The sequence below is a fragment of the Neophocaena asiaeorientalis genome, unplaced genomic scaffold, assembly GCF_003031525.2.
Source record: "Neophocaena asiaeorientalis asiaeorientalis breed wild unplaced genomic scaffold, Neophocaena_asiaeorientalis_V1.1 scaffold599, whole genome shotgun sequence".
In the NCBI taxonomy this organism is placed as follows: domain Eukaryota; kingdom Metazoa; phylum Chordata; class Mammalia; order Artiodactyla; family Phocoenidae; genus Neophocaena; species Neophocaena asiaeorientalis.
Genome location: NW_020173499.1, coordinates 697,155 through 724,660, shown reverse-complemented (window position 1 = coordinate 724,660; position 27,506 = coordinate 697,155). Strand labels below are relative to the sequence as shown.

The following is a 27,506-nucleotide window of genomic DNA, read 5'->3' as shown; positions in this document are numbered from 1 at the left end:
GAAGATCCCACATGCCGCGGAGCAACTAAGCCCGTGTGCCACAACTACTGAGCCTGCGCTCTAGAGCCTGCGAGCCACAACTACTGAGCCCAAGTGCTGCAACTACTGAAGCCTGCGTGCCTAGAGCCCATGCTCCACAACAAGAGAAGCCACCTCAATGAGAAGCCCGCGCACCGCAAGGAAGACTAGCCCCCACTCGCTACAACTAGAGAAGGCCCACAGGCAGCAACGAAGACCCAACACAGCCAAAAATAAATAAATAAATAATTTAGAAAATAGTAATAATAAATAAATAAATAAAAGATGCAGTTCAAATAACATTCAAAGAGTAATCCCTGCCCCACCAAGGATTGGAAGGCCCTGAGTTGCTCCTGGCTTTGTGCATGTGGACAAGCCATTTATGAGAAATGGTTTGTTTTCTTTTCAGGATCTGCAGCTTCTTTGGTAGCCTGGTGAATTGTTTCCAAACCCTTTCAGGACTGTTTTCTGATGCCCAACTGATATTTCTTAAAATAAGACTTTTTTACCTTGTTTGGTCTGGACACAGGTCAGCATTTTTCTCATAGAAGCTTTCGTTTACTTTGAAATATTAAAACAATTTTGAGAGTTGATACGAGAAAAAAAGTTTATGTTCAAGAAGCTCATTTTTCCTTTTCTGTTAGTTCCAGTAAAGGACTGTTACTTGAGATAAGATGTTAGAAAGGATTAAGCACATTTAATCCTGGCCGGGTGTCTTTAAGAGGCAGGAATATTGGATAGTAAGTATAAAGGAAATGACTAAGACCTGTGTTAAGAATTTTAGCCTAATTTTTAAAAAACATCTACTGTGGGACTTCCCAGGTGGCACAATGGTTAAGAATCTGCCTGCCAATGCAGGGGACACAGGTTTGAGCCCTGGTCCAGGAAGATCCCACATGCCGCAGAGCAACTAAATCTGTGTGCCACAACTACTGAGCCTGCACTCTAGAGCCCAGGCTCCACAACAAGAGAAGCCACCGCAATGAGAAGCCTGCGCACCGCAACAAAGAGTAGCCCCCGCTCACCGCAACTAGAGAAAGCCCACAGGCAGCAATGAAGACCCAACACAGCCAAAAATAAATAAATTTATAAATAAATAAATAAATTTATAAAAAAAGAAATCTGTGATTTATGGAAATGATTATTTCTTTGTGTAAAACATGCTGGCAAGGTTAGCTTCCCCCTCTCTTTTTATTTTCAGTGTAGAATACAATCACTATTAAATAGTTTATCCAACAGATTACATTTAAAAGTGTGCACTTAGTTCTCTTTCGATCACTAAGCCACTATTATTATAAAAAGGAAAATGCTCCAATGTTAAATTTAGCAACCCTAGTTCTAAAAGGCCTTAGAACAGTGTGTGCAATAAGATAGCCCACAAGCTACATGTGGCTACTGAGCTCTTAAAAGTGTGGCTAACACAAAGAGAAATGTGTTATAAAATGCACACTGGATTCTTAAGATTTAGTATGAAAATTTTAAAAATATAAGATCTTATTTATGTAAGAATGTAAAATATTTCAATAAATTCTATATTGATTATGTTATGAAATAATAATGTTATGGATATATTGGATTAAATATATTATTAAAATTAATTTCACCCATTTCTTTTGACTTTATTATGTAAGGTTGCCCTAACACAATACATCTGAATTTCATATGTCCCTGCGCATATTTTATTAGTATAAAATTATTAGTTGTTTGGGAGTTCTGGGTGGCCTGATGGTTAGGATTCCCGGCTTTCACTGGCGTGGGCGGGGTTCAATCCCTGGTGGGAGAACTGAGACGCCGGAAGCCACAGGGCGAGGCCAAAAAAAAAAAAAAAAAAAATTCGTTGTTTATCAGAAATTCAAATTTTAAATGGGTGTCCTATACTTTTATGTGCTAAATCTGGTAACTTTATTAATATGACTACTAGAAAATTTTAAATTACAAATGTAGCTATTTATTCTATGGGACAGTGAAGCTTTAGAATCACCTAGTTGCTTTTTTGAATTACCCTTCAACTCTTAACTCTGTACAGAAATAACTAACCTGAGGGGAACATTTAATCCTAGGCTGGGATCGTCAGTAATCTCGAAGTTAAAATTTTACATTTGTTTGAAGTTAAAGGACAACAAAAGGGCTTGTTACAGACCAAAATATGAAAAGGGCATTTGGATTAGAATTAAGTCCTTGCTCCCAGGCTCTCCATTGGGGTAGTTAACGGTTCCGGTTTCAAGATAATCCTGGTCACTCTTACAAAAATGGGCGGTGTCAAGGGCAGTAAACTAGCAACGAGACCTTGGGCCAGTCACAGTGCCCCTTTTGGCTTCGGTAAGGGGCGGGGTGCGATGCAGTATTTTTAATACCTGAGCCTAGCTTCCGGCTCGCCCGGGCTCCGCGCTGGGCCAGCGAGCTCGGCCTCAAACGCCGCCAAGGTCACGAGTCTCGCGGCCTTCCTCAGCCCAGCCAGGGCTCCTTCGGATGTAAACTCAAGGATGGGCCCACCGAGGCCCGCGGAGGCCGTCTCCACGCGTGCAACTGAGGGCGGAATGCGGGACTACGACGAGGTGACCGCCTTCCTGGGCGAGTGGGGCCCTTTCCAGCGCCTCATCTTCTTCTTGCTCAGCGCCAGCATCATCCCCAACGGCTTCAACGGCCTGTCGTCCGTTTTCCTGTCGGCGACCCCGGAGCACCACTGTCGGGTGCCGGACACAGCGAACCTGAGCAGCGTGTGGCGCAACCACAGCCTCCCGCTGCAGCTGCAGGACGGCCGCGAGGTGCCTCACAGGTGCCGCCGCTACCGGCTCGCGACGATCGTCAACTTCTCGGCGCTCGGGCTGGAGCCGGGGCGCGACGTGGACCTGGAGCAGCTGGAGCAAGAGGGCTGCCTGGATGGCTGGGAGTTCAACCGGGACATCTACCTGTCCACCATCGTGACCGAGGTGAGTACCAGATCCGCGTCCGGGGCCTGGGACCGGGGAGTAGGCAGGACCTTAACAGTCTTAAAGGTCGTGCACTCCACCCGCCAAGGTGAGCGCTGGATGCTGTCACTCCCTCTCCGCGACTCACTACACACTGGCGATGGTCATCGTCCAGCCAGGTGGCTCCGGAGAACTTTTCGTGGTGACTTCCAGAGAGATCATGGACATTGCAGCACGGGTGTCAGGCTGGCCGCCCATCCTGTTAGCTCTCTTAGAGAGGAAGCCAAGAAGGCCCTGGCGACTCCTTGTAGATACTCTAAGATTCTGAGTAGTCAGAGACTTTAGGTGGGGGTGGGAGTGCTGAAGACTAGAGCTAGAGCTTGGGCCAAGGAGCTGTCACCATTTTTCCTCCAGCCTTTTGGCATCTATTCAGAGAGAGGGGAAATGCCCCTCTACTTTCTCAAACTTTTTAAGTTAAAGGAAGCATGGCTATAAAACTGTCTCTTGCTCCTCTTCCCAGTTACTCCTTCCCCACCCACCTTCACCCCTAAATGACTGTCTGGTCATTCCCCGTAAAGAATTGCTTACCTTTTGCTCAGGGTTAGTTACTAGCCTTTAAGGATTCATGCATCTGAAGATCCATTCAGGGTGACTTGTTGACCTGGAATGTTTTAGGATATTCTAAGGAAATGTCATTAGCCAGATTTAGTTAAAGCATACAACCTTAGTTCATAGGAAGCAGGGGGAAAACCTTTCTCATGCCCCAGCCCCTTGGATTTTCCTTTTGGGTGGCCTTGTCTGTCCCCTGGTGACCTTGCAATCATTAAAGCTGGATGTATGATGTGATGTTTATTGATGCATGTGGATGTGCTTTGCATCATACTCCGACACTGGCACTCTAACTCCCTGTAGTCTCAGCAGAACTGAGCAAGCAGGACATTGAAAAGAGCACTCCTTTATAGGCTCCAGGGTGCCCAGGTTCACTGAGTGTCAGGGTCAGGGTTTCAAGGATTAGGGAAGGCTTCTTGGAGGAAGAGGCTTCTCAGTGAGTCTGGGGTATAGAGCTCAGTAGATGCAAAGTCTGGAACAGCAAGAAACAACCTGGCAGGAGGGCAGAGTTCACAGAGAAGAGGCTGAAGGGCAGGGTGCACAGGTCCTGGTATGGCAGCAAACCGCGCTTGAGCCTCAAAGGGGCTTACAAGGGTTCTGGAGACCCTGTGTGTGTTGCTTCTGGGGGTTGTCACCCTTCAGGGTAGTCTTGAGTGCTGCCCCAACAGACGTGTGTGTGTGTGTGTGTGTTGTTTTTTGTATGTTTGGACATTTGATGTCCCCAGCATCTGTGCCTCCTTACTCCACATGTATGTAATAGGAGTAAGAGAAGAGCCCCACTGGGATCTCTGAGCAAGTGACATCATTCCAGTGTCCTCAGGCATTGTTACTTGAGAAAAGAGGTACTGATGGGAGGTAGCTGACTGTGACTTGTGGCTGACAAGTGCATGGAGTATGAAAACTTCCAGTCATCACAAATCCTTTGTTCTAGCCTCACAAGTGAGTCTGTCACCCTTCTGGAAGCCAGTCTGTCACCCTTCTGGAAGCCAAGCATTGTGAAAGTAGAGGCTGTTCCTCAGACTGCAGGCAGAGAACACGGAGGGGAAGTCCACAGTCCATGACTCAGAAGTCCCTGCAAATTCTGCTTCTGGCTGCCTGTGGAAGAAAAGGCAGTGAAGTCAGAAGTAGCTCATGGCATTTCTTAGGATTTTTCCCTAACCCCTGTGGTCCCCAACTTACTCTAGTCATTTGCTCTTTCTTTGCTGCCCCCATCATGCCTTCGGCTGAGAGTGGTGATGGCACTGATGAGCTCCCAAAGGCCAACTGTTCCAGAAGGGTCCTTGAGCTATGTTGCTGCCAATGTCAGCCTTTCCTCATATATTTAGCCTATTTCTTTAGCTGTCTTAACAGTTTTGTAAGAGCTATGTGCCCTTTCACCTACTTTCAGGTTGTCAGTCTTTGCAGGGAGGCAAGATTAATATATTACTTAGCCCTTTGTTAGAGGATGCTGGAATACCAGACTTTAAGTTCAAGGCTGCTTGTTCTCTTCTGGTGAACAGTCACTGTTGGAAGCTGTTGCATTAACATTCTGAGAGCTCCTTTTTTCGAAGGCCCATTTTCTTTCAACCTGGACCTGGCCTGCTGACCATTGCAACTAGTCCTGTGCTTGCTAAATGTCTCCAAGACTGCCCTTTGCCCCAAATCATAGAAGTGTTTCTAAGTACACTGGTATTGAATTCCTATTCATGTTTTTTTTTTTTGTTTTTTTTTTTGCGGGATGCGGGCCTCCCACCGCTGTGGCCTCTCCCGCTGCGGAGCACAGGCTCTGGTTGTGCAGGCCCAGCGGCCATGGCTCACAGGCTCAGCCGCTCCGCGGCACGCGGGATCCTCCCGGACCGGGGCACAAACCCGCGCCCCCCGCATCGGCAGGCGGACTCCCAACCACTGTGCCACCAGGGAAGCCCCCTATTCATGTTTTTCAGCAGAAACTGAAAACCTCAGGTCTCCTGTTTGATTTTTTTCTTTGTTGAGGTTAATGTGTGCACATGTAGTACTAAATTTTGTGGTAGACTTAACATCTCTGTATCTCCTGCAAGTCCTAACATTGATGCTGGATACAGATTGGGTACTCAGGAAAATTTTTATTGAACGGATTAATGAATAATTTTGAAATCTCTAAAGTGTGAGAACTGAAGAAGAAAAGGACAAGTTTAACTTATAGGAGGGAAACTTAGGGGTGGTTGAAAGGCACTGGAATATTTTAAAGTAAATGTAATCCCCCACTCCACAAACGGGGGCTTGCCCCTGCGTGGATCTGCAACAAGGCATTGGGACTGGCAGAAAGAAGGGGACACTATTTATGAGGTGAGAAAGGTGGTTCTCCCATGTTTCAGGAATAGTTTGGTGGTCCATGTGCTTCTAGGCTAGCCCCTTCTTTAGCCCTTCAGTCACCCCTGGAGTGCTGGAGAATCAGCCACCCCACTGTGCAGTGCTGCTCCAATACCTGAGTGTTTCTTGTCCCAGGACTGCCTCCTTCTTGGGGAACCTGGGTGATTTCTCAGGCTACCTGGGTCTGAGACACCTGCTTTTTGGTGTCTCCATAGCACAGCCTGTGGCCGGAAAGGTTCCTTTAGAAACTTCTAACTCTCTGGCACCCGTGACGTGGGGTCTCTTCAGCCAAAACACAGCAGTCCTCTGCGTCCCCTTGCTCCTTGCCAGCCTCTGCTTCCCAGAAGCCCCCTGCCCTGACCCTTCGCAACACTTTTACTCCCTGTTGTCCTAGAGAACCTCTTTTTCTGGACCAGCTTTTCCATCAGCATTATGCGCGTGTAGTCTTGGAAAATAGGAGAGACCCCACTGTTATCTCCACGTCCACCTGAAGAAAAAGCCACATCGACCTGGGAGGCAGGCCCCGGGCTGACTCTGGGGTAGGGAGACCAAAAAGACCTGGAGACTGTGCCTCACTGGTATGCCTTTGCTGACTTCCCTCACTCTAGGAAAGCACAGACCCTTTCCCCTGCCTTTGCAGCTCATGGCAAGCCACTTGCTGGGTCCCTGAAGGGCCCTGTGTGTGTGCAGTCACAACAGACCCATCTGGCCATGAGTGGTCAGATTGATAGTCTCTCTAGCTAGCTGAGAACCGACATCCTGGGTCAAAGTTCTGACAGTTGTCACAGAGAAGGTGTGAGGGAGAAAGGAAAATAATCTGTTCTAGAGAATGAAGCTCAGGGTTCATTTGGGCTTTGGGCAGCCAAGCCCAAGGACTAAACCCAAGGGATAATATGGTTCGGAAGATTGACTGTCCTTTTATCCATCTATTCACTCACTCACCTAGGTACCAAACAGCTACCGAGCCTCTCCTCTGCAGGGCACTGCCAGGCTTTGTAGAGGATATGGTAGCAAATTCTTTTTCTTCTTCTTCTCCTTGCCCTGACAGCCTTGGGGCAAGGATTCACCGTTAATTGCAGCAGGAGGCAGAATGAAATGTGTGTAGAATACATGGCATTCAGTAACAGGTAGTGCTTATCAGTGTGTTTGACCGTTGATGCGGTCAGCCTAGGTACATCTCTGGGAAGAGCTTCTGCCCTGTGGGCACAGGCCCTATCTCTTTTTTCTTCCAGCCAACTCACAGGTAAGGACATTTAGTCCCAGGGAACTACATCACCTCTCTACTACCTATAACTGAGAAGTAGCACCAATTACATACTGCATACAAGAGACACAATTTCTCTTTCTTCTCAAAAATTTTAACAGCTTTATTGAGGTATAAATGACATAAAACAAACTGTACATAACTAAAGTATATAGTTGGAAAAGCTCTGAGATATAGATACAGGTATAGATATACACACATACACATATATATCCATGAAGACACCACCACTAGAAAGGCACATTTCTGACCAGGAAGGGTGGCAAGTCTAGGCTCCTTGCAAGCGTTACTCCCAGATGTTTTCAGTTTGCGCCTGCTTTCATAGCTAACCCAGCTGAGGGGTAAGGATACTAGACTCATGACCTAAATCTTAAACCTACACGTTTAGTTCTAAGGTTGATCCCTGTTATCATCAGCCAGTATAGCCCATCTTTCGTACCAAGTGGCAGCATCAGTGAGCTGGTCTGTAGCTGCTTTAGTCGCAGCTGCCAAGCCAGGAGCTCAGTATAGAAATACTACATTCCTCTATAAACACAACAAGCCCGGGGTACATAGCCTGGACTCTATGGGCTTGTCATCGCCCCCCGCTCCACCTGCCGCCCGCTTAAGGGGGAGTCAGGCCAAGTCCAAGAGCCCACTGCACTCCATCTGGTGGTTGACAGGTAAGTGGATGGGTTGGCTGGGTGGGACCTAGCCCGTGCCTGCCCTTCTGTTCATTTTTTGAGACCTGTTATCTTTCCTGACCCTACTCACAGGCCCCTTGTGGCCAGGAGGAAAGAAGTGTTAACCCATGCTTGCTTGTGGAGGGCCCAAAGCCAGGCTGTGAGAATTGTTGAGAAATGTCAGTAGTGGATAGAGAGCCCAGTTGGACCAAGTGGTGGTGGTGAGGCTGCAGGAGCCGGAGAGATGCTCTGGGGACCTATTCCAAGATGAGCACTACAGTCACCTTGTCTCCTGCAGAGCATAGTCTGACCTGGTTCCAGGTGGCACCTGGCCTTGCCAGTCCAGAAGTCCCTAGAAGCCTATATTGGGAGACCTGGCATGGGGAGGGGGTGGGGTTCCACCCCAGAACTCACTGCAGAAGCCTCTGTGGGTTTCTAGTCTAGCACAGCCATATCAGTCCCCAACCTTCACGAGAGACCTATTGAGAAGCAGCTACTGACTCTATTCATGTTTTTTATTTCTGTCGCTACAAAAGTAGCGCATGCTAGGTGGGAATAGATCACATCGTATTCAAGAGCAGCAATAGGCATAGTCTGGTCCTGAAGCTCCGCCTAACACCCCCGGAGGCCAGCACCCCATCACCAAGTCCCTCAGCTCTGACTCCCCCGCTACTCCCATCCTGACTTCGGCAGCCCTGTCTGGATGGGGGCTGCCCTAGGAGCACTCACCCTCCTAGAAGGGAGATGGTATCTGAGTGCTGGCATGGCTGAGGCTGCAGAGGTGGGAAGGCTGCCATAGCCTGAGTGATTGGGCCTTGGTGCTCCTTGCTTGTCTTCTGCTAGTCTGGCCTTCTTCTAGATTTAGGAGTTGGTAACCCCCAACTCTTCCTGGAGTGGGGATCACCACCCCATTCTCAGTCCATCCAACGTGCATGCTTGTTCCAGAGTGGAGAGCCAGGTATGTGGCTCTTATCATCAGCTGCAGGGGTTCTTTGTGTCCACCCTAAGGGCTGTCCTCCGACCCCCTCTGAGGTGCCTGGAGGCACTGTGCACACACTGCCCAGCAGGGCCGAAAAGCAGACTTGCTTTTCCCTCTGACCCTGGCCTGGAAGAGATGCTTTATTCTTGGAAGCCGCACACTTCCTGGGAGCCAGCAGGCCTCATGGAGGGCAGGCCTGCAGCCTGGTGCCAGGCAAGCCAGGGTCTAAATTCCCTAGAAGGTGGCCTTCTTGGTTACTACTGAGCACCACCTCTCTGTTGTGGGAAACATTTTTCTGGGAACCACCAAGCTTCCTATTTTGGTTTTTCTTCCTTCTTTTGGCCCTTGTTAGGCTGGAGCAACCTAATGTCTGAGTGTTCAGGTGCTTCCCCATGCCCATAGACCACTTTCTGTGCTAACTAAAGACGGAACTCTACACTGGGTACTGGGAACCTCAAGCACTGTAGCCTGTTCCCCCCCCTCCCATCACTGTTTCACAAATGGGGAAATTGAGGCACAATGAGGGGGAAAAATCTTGTCTGAGGTTGGGTAACTAGTTAACAGTAGAGTAGAAGCTAAAACCCAGCTTCTTGACTGCCAGCTCAGAGCTCTTGGCTGTAGTTGGGCCTAGGGTTGGCACAGCATCAGGGATCCCAGCTCTAAATGTCAGCAGAAGGACCCAGGGGTCACTGGCCCAGAGTTGAGGCCTGAGCAGAGCTGAAGGAACAGATCCAGATGGTACATACCAGGCCCTCTGGCCTCAGTCCCTCACTGGAAGCCTTGACCCTTAGAGCTACAGAGCCCTGCTCCAGAACCACTCCTATGCCACCCCTGCCAATGACCTGAACCCCACTGAAAGGGTGCCCTGCCCCACCCACAGCCCCAGCCTCAGCCCAGGTCCTTAGAAGCGACCGTGAAAAGCCTCGCCTCCTCCTGGGTTGGCACATGGGCAGAGTACTTGCTCCCAGCCTGTCTCCCCGTCTCAAATTGGTAGCAAAACAATGAGGCTAAGAGCTGTGAAAAACAGGATGGTCAGTCTCCCTGTGAGGGGAAACCTGCTCTTTGCCTTGCTGCCCGATGAGCCATCGCCTGCCTCAGTGAGCTCACACACCCTTGCAGTAATGTAAACAGAGCATGCAGGGATGCAGGATGTTCTGATTTCATTTTCCAAGAAGCCTTACATTTAAAACATTTTTAAAAAGAAGTGAGTGATACATCCCTTTGCTCCTCTTTCAGTGGAACCTGGTGTGTGAGGACGACTGGAAGGCCCCGCTCACGGTCTCCTTGTTTTTCGGGGGTGTGCTGGTGGGCTCCTTCATTTCGGGGCAGCTCTCAGACAGGTAAGGTGGGTGTCTACTCCTGCAGCTGCAGGGCACCTCAGCACAGAGCAAGGTAGTGTTCTCTCAGCCCAGGGCTGTGTGTTTTAAAAAGGCGAAGGCACATCTATAGTATAGACTCCAGACCAAGTAAAGAGAGCCAGCAACCTCCTCTCACTAATGCTTGCTGAGAGAAACAACCTCAGCCGAGTGTATACATGATCCAGTTGACCAGGAAATATGCCACAACTTACTTCTGCACTGCCTGCTGGCCTTCCCTAGGTGAGCGTAACTCTTTGGCATCTTCAAGCTTAGGAGAGGGAGATACCACATACACGCATGTCAGCTGTGTTGTAGATCTTAGGGCATTCCATAGGTGGCTGCCTCTGTGTTCCCAAAACCATTGCTCTTTCCTCAAGGTGAGAGGTCTCACTAGCCAATGGCAGTGTGATGGGCAGAACTCTTATGTCCACAGGGCTGATTCCCTTTATCTAACAGGCTTGTGGTTATGGCATTTCTCAGCAATCAGGAAGTGTGCTGTTTTGACCCATAAGCAGGTTATTTGTGTAATTCCAAGGCTCTTAACTCAAAGTCCATGGCTTAGGGAGTTCATCTCCTCTGGAAATCCCATACAGAATTTTAGAGATTGTATGTGAGCATTTTTCTGGGGAAAACAGTTCCATAGTTTCCATGGTGTTCTCAGAGGGGTTTATTATATTGTGTCTTGTTACCCCAGAGCTTCAGGGTCTGTGAGCGAAGCCCATGGCAAGAAGAACAGCCTTCAGCAAGGTCCTTGGCCACACTGGGTCACCCAGTGGAGAGGAGTCCCAGCATCGTCCCAGCAGGGGGAGTCTCTAATAGAGAAGTTCAGGGTGAGAATGTCATCCTGCCTTAAGACTACAGCCATTTTATCCTGCAGCAGACATGCAAAGTGATGTTTTGGCATGTTTGCATCTATGGATTAATGTCTTTCCTCATAAGAAATATGCACATTTCTCACTAGATTTGTCTTTTCCAGAGTGTCATCTAGGGATTTTTAAAAGGGACAAATTCCTACAGTCACCAATGAGCATTAAAGAGTTAAGTAGGCTGTGACCACTGACTGATGATTCTAGATGAGCCTGAGACACTTACCCCTTTAGGGGAAAGGCCTTTGCTTCCCCAGACCCTTAACTTAGCAGCAAGCATCAGCTGATTACTTATAATTTATTTAATAAACACAGAGCATCTAATATGTGCCATTCACTCTTATGAGCACTGTATACCAAGTGAAAAGAAACAACAAATAATTTAATCTTCATAACCCTATGATGTGGGAAGCATTATTATTTTCAGTTTATAGATGGGAAAAATGAAGCCCAGAGGAATTAAATGACTTGCCCAGAGTGGCAAGTGGCAGAGCTAGGATTTGGGCCCAGAGTCCTGATCATCTGTTTTGTGTGGACTACTGTTCCAGGTGCCTGCTCTTCTAGAACTTGCCTTCTAGCAAGGCAGAATGTATTAAAGAATTGAGGGAAGTACTTGTTATCCTTTGTGGTGGTAAGTGATACAGGGGAGAAGTACAGGGTGCTCAGAGAGGGTCTGACAGAGGAGACCTGAGACGGTGAAGCATTGAAGCATGCGCTGGGGGTTGAAAGATGAGTAGAAATTAGCTAGCTAAAGGAGTGAAGAGAGGAAAGAGTGTTCTGGGCAAGAGAGCCAAGAGTACTTAAGCCTAGACTCAAGCGAAGGCATAGCACACTTTAGGAACTGGAAGAAAGTGTTGGTCGGGGGTGGGGGGTGGGGGTGTGGAGAGTGGTATAGAGACAAAGCAGCGAGGCAGGCTGAGGCCCAAGCAGAAGAGCAGGCTGGGCTTAGCAGATGACAGGAGTCTGGGCTTTCGTCACAGAGCAGTGGGCAGCTTTTAAAAGTGTGACATCATCAGATTTGCATTTTTACAAAGTTGTTAGATAGCTTTGTGGAGAAAGGATTGAAAGGAAGCAAGGAGGATTGTGGAAAGACCAATTAAGAGGTTATCACAATCATTTATGCAGGAAATGAAGGTGGCTTGGACTAGGCTGAGGGCGGTAGACATGGGGAGGAGTGGTAGGAGGTAAAACCAACAGGACTTGGCTATGAGTTGGACATGGGAAGTGAGGGGAGGGAGACTTCTGGCCTGCACAGCCACGTAAATGACGATACCCTTCTCTAAGACAAAGCACTCTGGAAGGGGACCATGTTTGTAGGAGAAGATGTTGAGTTCAATTTGAACATACTGAATTTGGGGTAACTATGAGACTTAGGGGTCTCATAGGAGGAATGGAGTATGGAGTTGGATGTATGGATAGGGTGCTCCGTGAGAGGTTTGGGCTGGAGAAGCACATTCGGGTATTGTCACTTGATAGAACCCTCATCAAAGCCCTGTAAGTGGATGTGATTGCCTGGGAACAGTGTAGAGTGAGAGGAGGGCATGCCCTGGATGGAGCTTAGAGGCCCTCCCAGAGGGGTAGTGGGAATCCCCCTCTCACAGGGTTGGGTGGCAGCTGAGACTCAGAGGAATTACCTTCATGTGAAAGACTAGGAGGAGGTCCCCCAGTTACAGAGTTGAAGCTCAGTGCATTTTTCTGGTCAGCTGTGTCATGGGATAGGGAGATCTTTGTGGGCTGGCCTCAGAGCCGTGTAACACCACGATTACCTGAGGAAAGTGTTTAAGTTCCCAAAGATCTGCTCCTGAGGAAACAGTAGAAACAAAGTTGGTGTGTATGTTGAGGACCACCTTAGTCTTCAGAAGGGCTAGTACAGGGTTTCTCAAACCTTTAAACATTTTTTTGCCAGCAGACTTCATCTTTTAAATAGGATCGTTTAAGTTCAGTCAACGAAATAGCTAAAAATGTGGCTGTTCTGGCTGCAGCACCTACCTTCAGCTCCCTACACCACCCCTCAAGCTTGTCTGCACCCCCTTGGAAGGCCCAGGGCTCTGTGGGATGGACAGTTTACTCCTAAGTGAGCCAATTCAAAAACCTAAGCCAGGGCTTCCCTGGTGGCGCGGTGGTTGAGAGTCCGCCTGCTGATGCAGGGGACGCGGGTTCGTGCCCCGGTCTGGGAGGATCCCATGTGCCGTGGAGCGGCTGGGCCTGTGAGCCATGGCTGCTGGGCTTGTGCGTCCGGAGCCTGTGCTCTGCAATGGGAGAGGCCACAACAGTGAGAGGCCCACGTGCCGCAAAAAAAAAAAAAAAAAAACCTAAGCCAAACAGATTACCTAATGGCAGTGGATTCATGCCCTCCAGAGTTGTCTAGAATATCAGGTTTTTATATAGGACTCCTTGTTGGAATATGAATAAGCCAAAAAGTCAAAAGCAATTAAAATAATCCTGGGCTGTCAAAGCATTTTATCTGACGTCATTGAGTTACCTCTATGTGCAGAAATAGAAGGGAGGCACAACTCTGGGAAGAAGTAGCTGATATTTCCTATTTTTGTAGGCATGTGTGTGTTTGACCTTTTGTTGACAGACTTTAAAAGTGAGCATTTCTTACAAATTAAAACTACAACGAGGTACCACCTCACACCGGTCAGAATGGCCATCTTAAAAAGTCTACAAATAACAAGTGCTGGAGAGGGTGTGGAGAAAAGGGAACCCTCCTATGCTGTTGGTGGGAATGTAAGTTTGTGCAGCCACTAATGGAGAACAGTATGGAGGTTCCTGAGAAAACTAAAAATAGAGTTACCATATGATCCAGCAATCCCACTCCTGGGCATATACTCGGACAAAACTATAATTCAAAAAGATACGTGTCCCCCTATGTTCATAGCAGCACTATTCACAGTAGCCAAGACATGGAAACAGCCTAAATATCCATTGACAGATGAATGGATAAAGGAGATGCGGCACATATATACAATGGAATACTACTCAGCCATAAAAAAGAACGAAATAATGCCATTTGCAGCAACATGCATACAACTAGAGATTATCATGCAAAGTGAATTAAGTAGAAAGAGAAAGACAAAAACCGTATGATATCACTTATATGTGGAATCTAAAATATGGCACAAATGAACCTGTCTAAGAAACAGACTCACAGACAAAGAGAACAGACTTGTGGTTGCCAAGGGTGAGGAGGGGAGGGAGAGAGATAGACTGGGAGTTTAGGGTTAGTAGATGCAAACTATTCCATTTAGAATGGATAAACAACAAGGTCCTACTAGATAGCACAGGGAACTATATCCAATCTCCTGGGATAAACCATAATGGAAAAGAATATAAAAAAAGAATGTCTATATGTGTATAACCGACTCACTTTGTTATACAGCAGAAATTAGCACAACATTGTAAATCAACTCTACTTCAATTTAAAAAAATAGAGAAAAAAATGTTAGTGGCTATCAGAGAATGCAGCTGATTTTTATTTTCTTCTCTGTGCTTTTCTATATTTTACAAATGTACAATTTATGCATAAATATCAAAGAATAAAAATAGACAAATATTTCTTAAAAAAAACGTGAGTGTTTTCTGGCCCCAACCCTGGATTGCCAAGGACTATAGCAATGTAAGGGCTTCCTGAGTCTTCCTCTTCCCTACTATCCAGAGAGCCCTTGGGAAGGGAAAGCAGGGTAGGAAGGGCCCTCCCCTTGGTTGGTGTGCAGGGCACTGTTGTTACAGGACAATGCAGGGGAGCCTCCTTTTAGGTCGGGGTTGCTCAACCTCAGCACTGTTGACATTTTGAGCCAGAGACTGCTTTGTTGTGGGGGACTATCCTGGGCATTTTCGGATGTTTAGAACATCTCTGGCCTCTATCTACTAGATGCCAATATCATCAAAAACAACAAAACCCTGTTGTAATGGGAAGAAGCAGCAAACTCTTTACCGTGGCTGAAGGTCTTGTGCAGTCTGGCTCCTGCCACCCTCTACTGAACAGCTGCCCTTCGTGTTCACCATGCCCCTCTAGCCACAGTTGCACATGCTCTTCTCACAGTCACAGTGAAGAATTCCCCCCCACCCCACCCCCAGCCGCGTGCCGTGGCCTTCCTTGACCACGCAGGCGGCCTCCTCAGGGTCCCCGGTTTACATTACCCTGGTTCCTTGTTCCTATCAGAAATTGGTAAATAAAAGATAACACCATATGATTAATATTGGCCTCCCCCACTGTACTGTGAATATCGTTGAAAGCTTGGTCCCTCTCCCCTACTCCCCCTTGTCAACAACTTCTTTTCCTTTGGGTCTGGTCTCAGTGCCCCATAATCAGGGAGACCTTCCCTGAATGCCCATGTCCCCAGCCCCTACCTCCAGTCCAGGATAGGTTCCTCTGTTGTGTCCCTTGTGGGCCAGGATGCTGTTCCTTCAGTGCTCTTGTTCCAGTGTGTAATTGTACATTCAGCAGTGTTGTTGTTCGATTAAAATATGATTACTGTCTGTCTCACCAACTGTAGACTATAAGCTCCTTGAGGGCAGAATCAGTGTCTTTTTTTAATTCAAATACATCCGTAGTAACTAGTATATAATAGATGTTCAAATAAATATTCATTGAATGAATATAGGTGTCTGCTAGCCCTGGGCAGACTTAAGCTGAATCTGCTAGGTTGAATGAACTAGGTTGACTTGTTCCTCCTTGTTGTGTCACTGTCTTTAAAGGCAAACAAATCCCAAAAAACCAACATTTTTTAAAATTTGAAAATGAACACAGGTACAGAAACCACACAGAACAAATGAGGCTTAATGAATTATTCCAGGGAAATAACCATATAAATACCACCAAGTCAAGAAATAGAACTTTGCTGGCCACCCAGAAGCCCCATCCATCTGTCCCATCCCAAAGACAACAGCTTCCCTCACCTATAAGTAAACACTAGCCTGACTTTTATAATAATCACTTCCTTGTGGGTTTTTTGTAGTTTTATCGTCCAAATGTACATCCTTAAACACAAGTTTAGTCTTGCCCACTTAAAAATTTTTGTATGTCTTTTAGTCTACTTTAACCTATGGATTCTCCATCCTTTTCTTTGCCTGGGCTGTTCTACCTGTAGAATTTCCCCGTTTGAATTTTGCTAACTGTATGCTTATGTTACAATTGAGCATATTCCTCTTTTCCCTGCATTTCTTGCAAATTGCAGCTGGATCTAGAGACTTCATCAGATTCAGATTCAGCCCCTTTGTAAAGACTATAGGAGTCATGCGATGTTCAAGTGTCTCTCTTTATGATGTTAGCAGTCATTGAAACACAACGCCCATATCTCTTAATTCATCGGGGGTTGTAAAATGATGATGTTCTAGTTTTATCACTTTGGTTTCATTTAATAGTTGGAATACTTTTATGAAATGATACTCTCCCTCATCTGTTATTGGTAACTGTTCACCATAGTTTACATAGAAAAGTCAGGACAAATGTTTTCCCCTTTATTTACCAGTTTTCATTTATAATGAATTGTTTCTCCATCATCCTCCAAAGTAAACCAGCTCTTTTAAAAAAATAATAAATGATGAATGTATGAATTTAAGTATAATGAATGTGCGTCAATCCCTTGTAATCACTGTCTTAATTCTGGCACTGCCTTTTGGGCAACCCTGGTGCCCAGGCTGCACATTGGTCCTGGTGAGTGGGAAGGGGAGTAACAGCATAGGGACTGAGAGGCCAGGATTGCACCTGCACCAGCTGCCCTGGCAGCAGTGTCCGCGACCCCTCCCTGAAATGACTCTGGGGAAAGCCCCTCTTGGTGGGGCCCATTCCTGCTGCCTTCTCCCAGCTGGTTCTCTGTCATTCCCCTTTCCTTCCCAGGTTTGGTCGGAAGAATGTGCTGTTTGTGACAATGGGCATGCAGACTGGCTTCAGCTTCCTGCAGATCTTCTCGAAGAACTTTGAGATGTTTGCCATGCTGTTTTTCCTTGTAGGCATGGGCCAGATCTCCAACTACGTGGCAGCATTTGTCCTGGGTATGGCCATCAATTGGGAGTCGAGTACTTGATCCTGTGTTTCACCATCATCCCACCACCTGCTTTCTGGAGACAGCTGTGATGTCCCTCCAAGGGAAGTGGTCTCTGGCAACACCGACCAGGGATTCTTGATGAATCCGATTAGTAGTCAGGGAAACTGAGTCTTCCAAGTGCCTAGCCTTGTGTCCCCAGCAGCCCAATAGCCTGACTGCTGATTTCCAGTTCTTTTCTGGCCCCCGAGGTGTGGCACCTTGGTCTCATTAGTACTCGATGGCCATTTTGCCGGAATTCACCTAAGATCTTAAAAATAGGGCTTGCCTCTGCCCAGGGCTGGGGTAGCTAAGGAAACAGGGAGGCATGACATTAGGAGCAAGGGCCATGATTGGCAGGCTCACCAAGGAAGAAAACTGCCTCTTCTGCAAAACATAGTGGCCAGTGAAATCGACTGGCAAGAATGAATTGATAGGAGTGGGCTTTAGTCACATGACCTTCAGGGTTTTAATTGAGTCCACACTGCAGGGCTTTGGCCTGCTCTCACTGAACAGTTGCCAGTCTCACCGTTCAGAGGCATCTAACTCTAGCTTATTGGTCTTGGGGTTTCTTGGGTTGATTGTTAAAAGGATTATTTGTTTCTCTTCACAGTTGATAAAATATTTTTCCTTAAAGCGTAATAGTCAGCATGTGTGGCCTTAATAGTGACTTCCCCTTTAATGAATCTCCTTCCTCAGTGAGGATTAAATTTTGAGGCCTCACGTGGCATCTTTAGCATAGGGCTTCAGGAAGTGATGACAGTTTCATGAGAGAAGCTGTCGCTGTGAGGCCACAAGGAGGCACCCACAGCAGGTGGTCAGAATCCCATCCCTAGGGCTTGGAAGCTTCAAGATAATTCTGCCTGCTTTCTTATCTGTATGTTGAAAATTACACACAAGAAGATTAATAAGGAAATAACCGGAATTAAAATACTAACATGACTCCTCCCTTGTTTTGAACAGGAACAGAAATTCTTGGCAAGTCAGTTCGTATTATATTCTCTACGTTAGGCGTGTGCATATTTTATGCATTTGGCTACATGCTGCTGCCGCTGTTTGCTCACTTCATCAGAGACTGGCGGATGCTTCTGCTGGCGCTGACGGTGCCGGGGGTGCTGTGCTTCCCACTGTGGTGGTGAGTGTGTGGCCCTGTGCCCGGTGGTGCCCACCAGCAGGATGTCTTCTATCTGGCCTTCACTAGGGGGCAGCAGCAACCCACAAATCCCCATTTGGGCTCACAGAGACAGAAAATTTAAAGTCTTTATAAGGTGTTTCAGAATGTTTTTCCATACTCAGAAAAGCCAAAAACAAAACAGCCCCAAGACATCAACAGACTTGTGGTGGTGGGTTGATTGGAGTGCAAGGAGAGGAAAGAGCAGTAGCTGCAAGACGATGGAGTTTGGCATAAGCTCCAGGAAGCTATCAGACTGCAGGACAAGACAGCTTAGGCCCTGGCTCTGGTTGTATGTTGCCGCACCCTCGTGCCAGAGGCACCGGGAGAAGAGGGAGCACGTTGTGCGAGTCCTCAGGGTAGCTGGATGGAGGAAACCAGGCTCCATCTGAGCCTCCAAGATAGAGGTTGGACAGGCAGAGAGGAGACCGTTCCATACGGAGAAAGAGAACACAGCCGAGGGGCTGAGGCAAGAATCGCCCCTTGCAGGTGGGGATGGTGAGATCACTGGTCCACCTGGATGTGAGAGCATTGCAGAGCATACTAGGAGAAGATACAGAGCAGAGATGGTACAGCTGAGTCCTAGTTATGACCTAAGGGCAGGGGCTACCTCGTGAGGTAGAAAATAAGATCCATAAAGTCTCAAAACACCTAAGTGCCTTATGGAGAGTCAATTGGATGAATCAAGGCGGGGCAGGGGGAGGGGGAGAGTGAGGAAAAACTAGAGGCTATAAGAGGCCAGTGCAAAAGCTGCTGTGGATGCCAGGCACAAGCAAGGGAGTACGGCAGGGTAAGGGTCTGGGCCGGGCTCAGCCCATGACAGAAGCCAAGCTTCAGGAGCCCATTTTGTGCCTGTCTACTTAGTGTCCAGCAGGTGGCACCACCACTCTTCAGAAATGGAGGTGGCCAGCCAGGGGAGGAATCCCATCATGGTGTGTCGGCCCCTCTAAATTTTGTGTACTCCAGTGAAATCAGAAGCTCGCACTTACTGGCTCTAGTATGGTGCACCTCTTAGCTTCTGATTTGGAAACACCAAACATCCCTCAAACCTAGCTCTGGTTCTGAAACCCCCTTTCCCACCTCCACTTATGCTCCACCTGGTCTGTGGGAAGGGAAGGCCTCAGTGAGATTGCTCCTTGTACTTCCAGGTTCATCCCTGAGTCCCCCCGATGGCTCATCTCTCAAGGCCGATTTAAAGAGGCAGAGGTGATCATCCGCAGGGCTGCCAAAATCAATGGGATCATTGCACCCTCAACCATCTTTGACTCAAGTGAGGTGAGCACCATGCCGGAGCTGGTGGGAGGGCCTCGGTGACCATGATTTTAGGGTAGGACCACACAGCCCTGAAGCCCTCCCTTCACACAGGAGCCCAGCTCTCGCCCTGCCCAAGCCCCAGCTGCCCCCAAGGCAGGTCCTGTTAAAATTCAGAAGTTGAGAAGGTGCCAACTGCGTAAACTCCTTCACCTTTCCGTGGAGTTTAGGTTTTCATACTTTATATAATTATTTTCTAAGTGATCATACAGTCAAACCATTACTTTTAATAATAAAAACTCTTTATGAGTTAACAGGTCTTTCATGAAATTGGCATTTTGGGAAATCATTGTTTCTTATACCTTAGGTTGTTTCTCATCTTAAAAAATAATACAAGTACCTAAAGTATGAAGCAAAAATAGATTTGGAGTTAGAAATGTCCTGTCTCCTTCCACCCACCAACGGGGAGTTGTTGATTATCGTCTTGGAGCCAGGTCCTTTTTGATATCCGCCCTCCCCCTACCCCACCCCTCTCTGCAAACCCTGTTCTCACGCGCCATGAGTAATTTCCTGGCTCTGCCTGATTCCTGGGTCTTGCTTCTCCTTCCTGTTCCCTCTCTTTCCACCTCCTCTGCAGCAAGCAGTTTTCCTCAGTCTCGTGCCTCTGAGAAGAGGTTAGAAATTGTCATTGCTGGCTGATGGGGTTCTGGAGTGTGTCCCTGCTCTGACAGCAAGACAAGGTCCTGGCTGTGAGAACAGCCACCAGCAGTCAGTCATACCGCAGTGCGCAAAGGCATGCAGATGCAGACTTGGGGCTTGGGAAAGAGAGACTGGTAATTATAGGCAGCAAAGAAGCTGCTGGCCACTGACAGCCCTGCCGGCCTCATGGTTAAGCAGTGGCCCAGCACCAAATCCCACTCACCACATCCTAGAAAGGACTCTGGTGCACAAAAGTTCAGGGAGGGGTAGGTGGCAGGGAGGGCTTTTAAGTGAGGTGGCCTCTGTAGCTTTGCAGAGGTCAGTCTGGATGAAACCGTAAGTCCCACTGGCATCTTTGTGGAAATGAGGCTATTCCAGGGGATCCATTAAGTCAAAAGTTGACCTTTTGTTGAACTGCTAACTCGGGAAAAACAAACTCCAAAACTGGGTTTGCTTAAGAAAGCAACATCAGTGTGTTTAGATGTGTGGTTTATTGATGTCCTTGGCTGTGCCAGATTTCATAGGAAGTTACTCAGAGTGAAGCTGAGGTCAATTTTCCTGTTTTTCTATCTGAAACTTTTTTCCTTGGAAGTAGACCAGTAACTACATGGTATGAGGACTGAAAACATTAATTCTTTTAAAATATAATATCAATAAACTACACAGCCAGTTTCTCTCTCTGACCCAGAGGGGCCGGGAGCCAACCTTGGAAAGGAATGCGCAGAGGCCTCCCTGGAATGTGGCCATTGACGGGGCTGGAGGTTTTGCCGGGAGGGGGCAGTCAGCTTGGGCTCCTCCTTGGCTGCATCGCACCAAGGGCTGGTCACTTACTTTTCCTCCTCATTCTTGTTCACTAATTTGTTATCCACAAGGCCCGGTGAAGCCTTCTGCAGCCCAAGACATAGTCACTATATGTACCCTTCTTTTCAAGCAAGAAACACAAAACACTCCCCAACTCGGAGACGCAGAAAGCTAAGATGCCAGGGTTTCAAGTATGTTCTTGGGTCTCTGAGTCTCCAACCTTCTCTCCGTCCCGTACCCTTGTCATGTTGTTCCTGCAGCTACAAGACCTAAGCTCCAAGAAACAGCAGTCTCACAGCATTCTGGATCTGCTCCGAACCCAGAATATCCGGATGGTCACCATCATGTCCATAATTCTGTGGTGCGTAAGTTAGACATACCTAAGGCCTCCAGACAAAGCTTCTGGCAGTGTCTGTCAGGCCTCGCATTTGCAGACATCTCAGATCAGAATTGAAAGCCTGTGTCATCAGAAAGTGGCAGGGATGTGCCTTGCAATAAAAGAAGTGGGCATGTCCCAGTTCTTAACGGAATCTCAGAAGAGGAGAACGAAAACTGTTGTGGGGGCTTTGGGGGGAAGATATGGGATCTTTGGGGATCCCTCCGGGTCAGAAGGCAAATCGCTGTTCACATTGGGTCCCTAGTTCAGTTGTTCCTGTTGCCTGTGCATCAGACAGTGACTGAGGCCTTTAAGAAGTTCTAAGTGAAGACACCGTGTCCTTTCAGTTATAGAGGCTGCTAAGTATGTTCTGGAAATGTGGAAGCAGGACATCCTCCCTCTGGGATGTTTGGAGACTGTCCTGGAGGCAGAGCCATGGCCTACATGTCCTCGTCAGGTTCCTTCTAACGAGGCATTTCACCATGTGTGTCAGGGAGGGATCTGTGATTTACCAGAGAAAAGGAACACAACCAAGTGCCTAGATAGCATTTGCTTAGTGGCCAGACCCTTGGGATTACAAGTGACTACCTGAGCCTGCGGGGGAGGAAGGCAGACTTCATCTCAGAGTGCTTATTGCTGGAGTCAACAAGCCTTGGCAGCCAGCCACCCATTTCCAAGGAATGGCACGGGATCCCTTAGGGCAGTGCACCGCCCCTGAGTCGGCCTCAAACAAAACCAGCTTTCAGCCTGCACCATAGACCTGCCAGCCTGCGATGAGTCACCCTTCCATGGTTCACCCAGGCACCCCTCCTGCTCTGGATTTCCCAGGGACTCCTGTACATGCCCTTTTCCCTGATTGTACCAGCTGTGGTTTCAACCTGCAGATTAGTTAAAAACAGTCTGATTTGTACTGGTCTGGTTTGCCAAAGAGTGTTGACCATCAATAGAGAGAATGCCTACTGGGGACAGGGTCTAGGCCAGGGGCAGTGGGGGGCATGCAGATGGCCCACTGGGAGCTCCCTCTCCTCCCCATGAGTCCGGTGGGGTTGGGGTCACCTGCTTCTGATCAGCCTCTTCCTGGCTGGTCGCCCCAGAGGGTCCGCCAGGGATCTTTCTCTAAATGTTTGACCTAATGATTGTTCCTTATTTTATCTCATCAGTCTTATCACACCCCAGTTGCTATCTGCCTCCTTACTCATACCCTAACTCCTTCCGCAATTGTTGGATTTGGGAGGTTCAGAGAGTAGGGAAATAGGCTTTTGTGAGTGCTTTAGCTTAGGATTTTTAAAGCTGAAAGGCAGGTTGGAGTATTTTTGGTTTTTGATTTTTTTTTTCCAACAAAGTGAATCTATCTGAATTATATGTCTTTTTGCTGGAACGCTTTGTTTAGAAAGCTCTGAAAGTGCTCTGACCCAGAAGGTACCCTGGTCTCGGGGGAAGTTATCTTTCTTTCTAAGAAGTAAGACTCAGGGTTAAATCTGCTGCCCTCCTGGTAAGGATAGTTTTGAATTTCCTGCAATAATTATATTTTACAAGTTGTCCAGGTTGGGAGGCACGTGGATGCCACTTCTCCAGCTTTTTTCTGCATTCTGTTTCAGGATGACCATATCAGTGGGCTATTTTGGGCTTTCCCTTGACACTCCTAACTTGCATGGGAATGTCTATTTGAACTGCTTCCTCTCGGCTGTGGTTGAAGTCCCAGCATATGTGTTGGCCTGGCTGCTCCTGCAGCACCTGCCCCGACGCTATTCCATGGCCACCGCCCTCTTCCTGGGTGGCAGCGTTCTTCTCTTTGTGCAGCTGGTGCCCCCAGGTAGGTACCATACATGTCTGCAGTCTGGGATATCCATTGAGTCACTCAGTCTCTACCATACTGTCTCAGCCAATTAATAAAGAGAATAAAATTATGCCATTACAGCTCACCTGCATATCTGTGTTCTCAGCCCACAAGTCAAGAGAAAGTGTCTCCTGGGACCAGACAGTCATCATGGCCTGGGCTTTGGGGGAGAAGGGAGAGTGACCCTGTGGGGCTAACGGTTGATTGTACTCTCTACCCAAGTTAATGTGTGTGTGTGTGTGTTTTTTTGCAGAGTGAGGGGGAGGAAAGAGGGCCATCCCCATGTCTTTTTAACCTGGCCCCATCTTAGTCATTTATTCATTCAATAAGTAGCTGTGGAGTGTTTACTGTGGGGGAGGCACTGTGCTTGGGGCTGACGGTGCAGAAGTAAAGGAGTTGGGCAGAGCCCCAGGCCCTCCTGGCGCTCAGACTCCAGTTGAGAAGACAGACAACAAACAAGTAAATAAAATGCTTGTTATAGTACAGACTGTGTTACCTTTAATAATGACACTGAAGGACAATGGAGAGCTAGCTTATATAGAGTGGTCACAGACAGTGGCCCTAAAGAGGGGAAAGTTGAGCAGAAACAGATGAAACGATGGAGAAACCCATGAGAAAGTCTAGGAGCAGAAGATTTCAGGCCGAAAAAGGGCAAAGGCCAAGACCCTGAGGAGGCAATGAGCCTGGCACACTTGGTAAGAGATGAGGAGAGGAAAAAGGGCGGGGCCAGGCCACAGCGTGGCTCTCACAGGCCAGTAGCAGGAGTTTATTTGTAAAACCATCTTGGTATCCCACAGAAGGGTAGGAGGCAGCCCTCTGAAAATTCATAAAACGGTTTATGGATCCTCATGTCCATCATGGTACCGAGAGTTGTCATGGGTTTGGGGGCCTCTGGTAATCATTTGTGGGCCCCTGAGGCTGGCAACACTCTGCACAGGAAGAGCACCCACTGCAGCATGGCTGGGAGCCCAGGAATGTATGTAGAGGTTCACACCAGAGCTCAGGGAGACCCACAGGCCACTCACAGCATCTCCTCATTGGCACAGTGAGCAGGAGAGATCCGAGGATCATTCATGAGGGTCTGCTGGTCTGTGAAGTGTAGCATAGAATGAAAGCGTGAAGTGAGTTATAATTGAACTTCCCATGCATCCACAAATCCTTAGTTAATTCCACAGTGCCTGCAGCGTGAGGTTCTGGGGTGCCAGCTGCCCCCTCTGACACACATGTCTTTAATGACTTTTGGACTGGAGAGCAGGTTTCTCTGGGTTATTGAGGGGCTCGCTCACTCTGGTGGTCTTTAGGCTGAGGAGAAGAGCATGTCCTGACACAGCTGCAGGTCCCAGCCTCCTCTCGGTAATCAACTTGGAGGAACATAAGCCCCTTATCCCACAGTAGGAAGTTATAGAAACTTTCCTCCCCCACCCTTCCCAGGGAGAAAGTATGTCTGTTTCAGGCAAAAAACTAGTAGCAGTGTGCCTTGGGTTGGTGCCTTCTCCTACTTTCTTCCCTTTGCTCTTCAGACTTGTATTATTTGGCTACCATCCTGGTGATGGTGGGTAAGTTTGGAGTCACTGCTGCCTTCTCCATGGTCTACGTGTACACAGCCGAGCTGTACCCCACAGTGGTCAGGAACATGGGCGTGGGAGTCAGCTCCACGGCATCCCGCCTGGGCAGCATCCTGTCTCCCTACTTCATTTACCTTGGTAAGTCCCGTGGGTCGAGCGCACACAGGAGGGATGGGGTGGAAGCACTGATTGGCTTTAATGCGACCTGGGGATGGCTTGTTAACAGGAAAGCAAGCACACTCAGCAAATGGGATCCATCCAATACTGGATCTATGCCTGGAGAAGGTTCCTGTCTGGGTGCACCGTGGTGGAAGCGCTCATGTGGAAAACAACCTATAGACAGCTAGAAATTGATGACAGTTGAGGGTTTTTGTATCTGTTTTAGCCTTCCCAGGCCTTCCATCAGAGAACGTAATTCCCCTATGCTAAGAAATTGCAGCGTCGTTTAGGGAGCCAGTGTACTAATTGGGGAAATTTCTTCTTGGAATCATAGTTTATAAGGAACAGGAAGGGAAAGATGTCTATTCTAGAGGTCTGATGAACCGAGAATTTCTGTAACTTGAAGCACTTAACACAGCAGTTTTACACTGTGCAAAGATCTGCCTCGTACCATTTTATGTAATAGGGCCCCAGTTTTATCTTTCTCAGAATTATTTCCTCATGGCAGCTGCTGTCCCCCTGCACATGCCTAGCTGGCACATCTCTGGGGACGGGTGGCACCCACCTTGGGAGTACTCAGAGTGCTTTGTGAACATGCTACATAGACCTGACAAGCAGAAACACCTTCTGATCTGGCCTGAAGACAAATCGAGTGGGTTGTGACACATCTGGAGAGGTGGAGGAGTTATTCCTATCCCTGGACACATACCTTGAGTTCCTTGGAAACCCAGCATTAGGAAATAGGGTGTTTTGTGGGTTTTTTTAATTAATTAATTTTTGGCTGCATTGGGTTTTTTTAAATTAATTTGTTCATTAATTTATTTATTTTTGGCTAGAAAATAGGAATAGAGGGACTTCCCTGGTGGTCCAGTGCTCCCAGTGCAGGGGGCACAGGTTCAATCCCTGGTCGGGGAACTAAGATCCCGCGTGGCACACAGCACAGCCAATAAAAAGGAAATAGGAATAGAAATGGCCCAGGCCCATTCCTCCCAGGCTGCACCCATCCCCTGCACCGAGGTGTTGCTGCTCTGTGCCAACTCTGGGTTCTGTGACCTGCCTAGGTGCAAGATTCCAATATGGCAGCTCAGAATGGGAGATGCTGAGGCTGAGAAGGCAGGTGATCCCTGTTAGAGTCCTGGGGACACAAAGGGAGGGAGAGAGACCATGTCAAACTGCACTTCCGGCTTGGGGCTCTGTCTGCTTTGCCACAGGTGCTTACGACCGCTTCCTGCCCTACATTCTCATGGGGAGTCTGACCATCCTGACAGCCATCCTCACCTTGTTCCTCCCAGAGAGCTTCGGCACCCCACTCCCAGACACCATTGACCAGATGCTAAGGGTCAAAGGGTAAGGGGGCCTCCTTCTTCACAAAGTTAATGCACTGGGTCTGGGCCTGGCAGAGAGTTCCCCACGAACTCAGAAACGCCATGGACTAGTTTAGCCATAATAGGATCAGACATGGCCAGGTACTTACAGCCTGTTCTCTCTGGCCAGACCCAGACCACTGGGTCACCATGAACATCTCGACAGCAGTAGCAACTCGAATAGTACAGAGACAAGAAGAAACCTTTCAGAATCTGCTGTATGATATTTTCCCTTTAGTGAGATAACCTCAGCTCTGGGGCATTTTTTGTTTGTTTTGAGACTGGTAGACATCTTTTTAAGATTTGTTTCTAACATTTGTTTGGCTTGTTCTTCTAGAATAAAATACAGGCAAACTCCAAGCCACACAAGGATGTTAAAAGATGGTGAAGAAAGCCCCACAGTCCTTAAAAACACAGGCTTCTAACACAACCTCCAGTGAGAAAGTAAAGAGGAAAGACCGTCTTGTCAGAAGTGGCTTGTGCAGACACTGAGTCCTTCAGTGGCAAAGGTCTTTGCTGTTCATTCTGTGGACGCGGTGTCTGCCTTGCTCACGGATGGATACCCAGACTCAGCTGCATATGGTCCTGGAGCACCACCTTCCCTCCAGGGACACCATGGCTACTGACGGACAACTTTGGGTAAATCCTAACTATTACAGTGATGGACTTGGCACTTCCTAAGAAGTTAACTACTCACTAGAACCAGTAGGATTTGGAAGAATATGAGAGACAATTGCTAACTTTACATTTTAATTTCAGACTGCCTGAAAAGGCCCCTGATAGAACTGGGGGTCTAGTTCTCCACCTCCTCACCCTGCCAAAAAATCCTTTCCCTGTTTCCCACTAATGGTGCACTTTAGAGGAAAAGAAATAATTTCCCACTAATGGTGCACTTTAGAGGAAAAGAAATAATTTCACAGGGAGTCTGATTTCTCATACTTTCTCAGTTACAAAGGATATTAAATGGGATTGTTGCTTCCCCAGGGCAGGAGAGCACAAGTCTGGGGAAACCTAGAGGTATTTCATATGGAGAGGACAGCAGATACAGAACAGAGACAAGTGCATTAACTTATGAGCTCTTGGACCACTCAGAGTGACTACTGGGTAGACTTGTTTACATCTGATCAAAGCACTGGTCTTGTGCAGGCCCATAGGAGTTTCATCACTGAATCTACTATTCTTGTTTTCCACTACTACGTGAATCAAGTCTCCTAGCTACTATGGTTTCTGATGTATGGTTTGAAGGAAGTATATCAATGAGAAA

At 47.8% G+C, this 27,506-nt stretch overlaps 1 protein-coding gene across 1 annotated transcript; it reads left to right on the top strand.

Moving 5' to 3' along the window:
* Positions 1-2,517: 2,517 nt before the first annotated feature.
* LOC112401376 (solute carrier family 22 member 5) lies at positions 2,518-27,117 on the top strand. Its single transcript, XM_024747601.1, has 10 exons — positions 2,518-2,948; positions 10,006-10,109; positions 16,836-16,990; positions 17,983-18,154; positions 19,339-19,465; positions 21,202-21,302; positions 22,916-23,130; positions 24,675-24,857; positions 26,090-26,225; positions 26,580-27,117. Exons 1-10 carry the CDS (start codon positions 2,556-2,558, stop codon positions 26,665-26,667), a joined length of 1,674 nt encoding a protein of 557 aa, XP_024603369.1. The 5' UTR covers positions 2,518-2,555; the 3' UTR covers positions 26,668-27,117.
* The last annotated feature ends 389 nt before the right edge of the window (positions 27,118-27,506 follow it).

What these genes read in the sequence shown, in the direction of transcription:
- LOC112401376 (XM_024747601.1), top strand. Translation starts at nt 2,556, where the DNA reads ATGCGGGACTACGACGAGGTGACCGCCTTCCTGGGCGAGTGGGGCCCT. An exon ending in CGTGGCAGCATTTGTCCTGG is followed by an intron (nt 16,991 to 17,982) that starts GTATGGCCATCA and finishes TGTTTTGAACAG; the next exon opens with GAACAGAAATTCTTGGCAAG. An exon ending in TCCCTACTTCATTTACCTTG is followed by an intron (nt 24,858 to 26,089) that starts GTAAGTCCCGTG and finishes GCTTTGCCACAG; the next exon opens with GTGCTTACGACCGCTTCCTG.